Source organism: Buceros rhinoceros, unplaced genomic scaffold, assembly GCF_000710305.1.
Source record: "Buceros rhinoceros silvestris isolate BGI_N320 unplaced genomic scaffold, ASM71030v1 scaffold30140, whole genome shotgun sequence".
In the NCBI taxonomy this organism is placed as follows: Eukaryota; Metazoa; Chordata; class Aves; order Bucerotiformes; family Bucerotidae; genus Buceros; species Buceros rhinoceros.
In genome coordinates this window covers 1,575-4,907 of record NW_010388327.1, presented here as the reverse complement: position 1 = coordinate 4,907, position 3,333 = coordinate 1,575, and the positions used below count along the sequence as shown (strand labels likewise).

Here is a 3,333-nt window from a genome sequence, read left to right as displayed (position 1 = left end):
TAGCTCCTTTCTGTGGCTGTTGGAGGGTTTCAGGAAGGCAGTTGGACACTGTGCACGCTCAGGTGATCACACTCCTGAGGTCTGGCTGTCACAGACCGAGAGATCGCACAGGGCAGCTGGAGCAGACACCCCGTCCCTGGGGTGCTCTTAGAGGCATTGTGCCAGAACAGCCAAAACAGGTAGAAATTCTGGCCGGAGGCAAAGCTGAGTCTGTGTCAGGTGGAGCTGAGATGTCTGGCCTTTGCCCAGAGTCTCTGGAGCCTGAGGAGGGAGGGAGCAGCTGTTCTCGGGACACAGGCCACTCCTGCCACCCGCTGTGGTTTTTCAGCGCATCTGTTTCTGAGCCCCTCTCCCTATTTTCCACGTTTGCTTCAACTCCTTAAACAGATCTACAGATATCGGGCACGTGGCTTTCCTGGAGAAGGTTCACCAGCTGGCAGAGAAACCCTACATCATCGTCGGGCTGCACTTTGACCAGGTCTGTCGAGAACGTTGTCCAAAGACAGAGGAGCTTGGCCGCTGCCCAGGCGAGCTGTGCCCTGGAAGGCAGGAGGGGGATGTGCTGGCCAAATAGGAGTTTCCTGTTGGGGGACAGCGAGGGGGAAGGGGGTTGTTTTGCCTCTTGTCTGATGGTGCCTGGTTCTTTGCCTTAGGAAGTGAATCGCTACAAAGGCAAGAACTATCCCATCATGAACATCCATGAGAGAACCCTCAGCGTCCTGGCCTGCAGGGTAAGTGCCCCTCGGGTGGTGCCTCTGCACTGGTCGGGCATTGCCTGGAGCTGGGTGCTGGTCACAGCTCCTGCCTGTGTTCTGCGGCGTGCTCTGAGACGCCAAAGACGAGACTGGTCACTTCAGCCTGCCAGAGGTGCTGGGGTGCCCTGGGAGGAATCACTCCGTCGTCCTGGCTAACCCGACCTGTTGAACTGCCGTCCCACCGCAGGGAAGTGGCCGGATGCCTTGCAGAGCGCTGCACTGCTCTGCGCAGACAGCGCAGCGTGGGAAACTCTCTGCTCCCTGCAGCAGGGGGGGAAACTCTCTGCTCCCTGCAGCAGGGGAGAAAACTCCTGCGAAAGAGATGTGCGCTCTGAGCAGCGACCTGCTGGGTTTGCTGTCTGCACACTGCCAGGAGCGCGTTCCTCAGCAGAACAGAACGGTGCTGCGGGACAAGCGGTGGCTGCGGAACCCGCTGTCCTGTTCCCTTACTTGAGTTCCTGGCTCCGCAAGCAGAGAGACCCGCTCCAGTCTGCTCAGGAGGCTGCTGAGCTGGCCGCTGTTTTGGGGTCGTTCTGGTTTTTCTCAAGCTGGACTCTACCTGGTTTCTTTCTAGTACGTCTCGGAAGTGGTGATTGGAGCCCCGTACGCGGTCACTGCTGATCTGCTGGACCACTTCAAGGTGAGAGTCTTTGCGAACCGATGGACGTGAGGGTGCAGGGGTGTGATGTGCTCGGGGAGCTGGAGGCGTGCCGGGAGCGTGGGGGTGTGGGACGAGACGGTCCTGCTGAGCAGGGTTACAGGGAGCTCCAGACACACTGCTGAGCCTGGTGCAGGCAGTGCTGATCTCCTGGCAATGCTGCAGCGAGCGCAGTGGCAGGAAAGTCCCTGTCACCTTTTGGATCTTGTCAGCTACTTTGTGTCCTCCTGCAGGTAACACTCGTGTGTCATGGGATGACGGAGGTGGTGCTGGACAAGGATGGTTCTGATCCGTACCAGGTGAGCTCCGGGCTGTGGTTGTCTGTGCTGCATCCAGTAGATGTAGATGTAGAGTAGATGGATCCAGCAGTGGCTCTGGCCGTGCTCCTGAGCTGAGGATTGGAGTTGCAGAGGGTGCTACCCAAGCAGGTCCTTGGCAGGTGATGCTGGTTTTCATCCACCACTGAGGGCAGCTGCTTGAAGCAGAGCCTGCAGATCCCTCACAGCTGCGGCACTCCACAGTCACTGTTCTGTTGTACCTGTTTCTGATGCTTTCACGGCAGAGTGAGAAATCCCACGGTCTGCTCCGTGCCAGTCCTTGCTCAGCTCCCAGACAGGAGAAGCTTCGCTTTCAGCAGTTACTTACTCTGCCTCCCGTGATTGTTTCATGTCATGCCTGGCTGGGCGCCCGCAGGACCTGCCGTGGCTCCCACTCAGCTCTCGCTGCTGAGCCCGGAGGTGCTGCGGGTTTCCCAGCACCGAGCGCTGTGTTTGTTCACAGGAACCGAAGAGACGTGGCATCTTCCAGCTGGTGGACAGTGGCAGCGATCTCACCACAGACTTAATTGTGCAAAGAATCATCAAGAACAGGTTGGTTTTCTGTGTCTTTCTGTTCCGCTGCATATTGTTCTGTCCAGCTCATCTGAGGGCTAATTAATGGGGTCAAACGGGAAGAGAAGGGGGTTACCTAAAGGCACGACCAGTGAACTGGTCCTTCGTCTTCTGTAGCTTGTCCAGGCTGCTGAATGTGGGTGGACTGGGCTGTGCAGGGACAGGAACAGCTCCGCTCCACTCGGTCAGAGTGTGCCTCAGAGCACATTTTGTTATTTTTCCTCCTCTGCTAACCACAAAATTTCCTTGCTCTATTCCTGGGGAAAGCAGCATGTTGCTTCTTTCAGAGTTTTGCTCTTTGAGGCCTGAGCCCTTCACCTTCAGTGAGCTGGGCTCTGGTCAGTGGTAGGTTAGATTTTGGTATTACGGCACTAAGCAGTCTGTGCCGGGACAGACCAAACGTGGAAGAGCAGCAGCTTCCAGAGAGGGAGGAGTAAGCAGAGCTTGACCAGCGTGGGAGCCTAGGAGTGATGGAGGCAGTTGTGGGACCTCTGGGTGCTGGCTCTTGAGAGGGGTCTGGGGGTGCCCCTAAGGTTTCCGAAGTGCTCTCGGAACAAGGCAGTGCTCCCCTGCTCTGGGTGCATTTGGTCCCCTGGAAAGGGGAGAATCTTGGGTGAGAATCTTCCGGCATTTTGTCCTTGCTGCAGGCTGCAGTTTGAAGCTCGGAACCAGAAGAAGGAAGCGAAAGAGCTGGCGGTGTTGGAGGCCATGAAGAGGCTGGAGGAGGAGAAGCACTAGGCCAGTGGAGTGGCAATATGTGGTCGCAGGGCGCCGCAGCCTCACCCTCCTGAGGAGCTGTGACAGCTCTTGGAGGGGTGGGGACACTGCTGCTGGCATGCGGGGTGTGCTGGCCCACCCTCTCTGTCCTAGCTCCTCCTGCACTAATTACAGGGACATAACGAGTCGGGATCCTGCTGCCTAGTTTTTCCTCCGTTAATCAGCCCCCGTCCCCTTTCCCAGGAGGAGATTTGACAAAAACAAAAGTGGTTTTAATTATAACTAATGTTTTAACATGTCGATGTGCTTTTAC

General features: G+C 56.9%; 1 protein-coding gene across 2 annotated transcripts in view; it reads left to right on the top strand.

Annotated features, from left to right (window-relative positions):
• PCYT2 (phosphate cytidylyltransferase 2, ethanolamine) overlaps window positions 1-3,133 on the top strand; it is a 9,822-nt gene extending 6,689 nt beyond the window's left edge. For both annotated transcript variants that reach the window (XM_010145615.1, XM_010145622.1), the window contains 6 exons: window positions 396-478; window positions 654-731; window positions 1,330-1,395; window positions 1,647-1,712; window positions 2,194-2,282; window positions 2,951-3,133. In XM_010145615.1, coding sequence (XP_010143917.1) covers window positions 396-478; window positions 654-731; window positions 1,330-1,395; window positions 1,647-1,712; window positions 2,194-2,282; window positions 2,951-3,041 — 473 coding nt within the window. In that variant the 3' untranslated portion in view covers window positions 3,042-3,133. The remainder of the gene's footprint in view (window positions 1-395; window positions 479-653; window positions 732-1,329; window positions 1,396-1,646; window positions 1,713-2,193; window positions 2,283-2,950) is intronic.
• The last annotated feature ends 200 nt before the right edge of the window (window positions 3,134-3,333 follow it).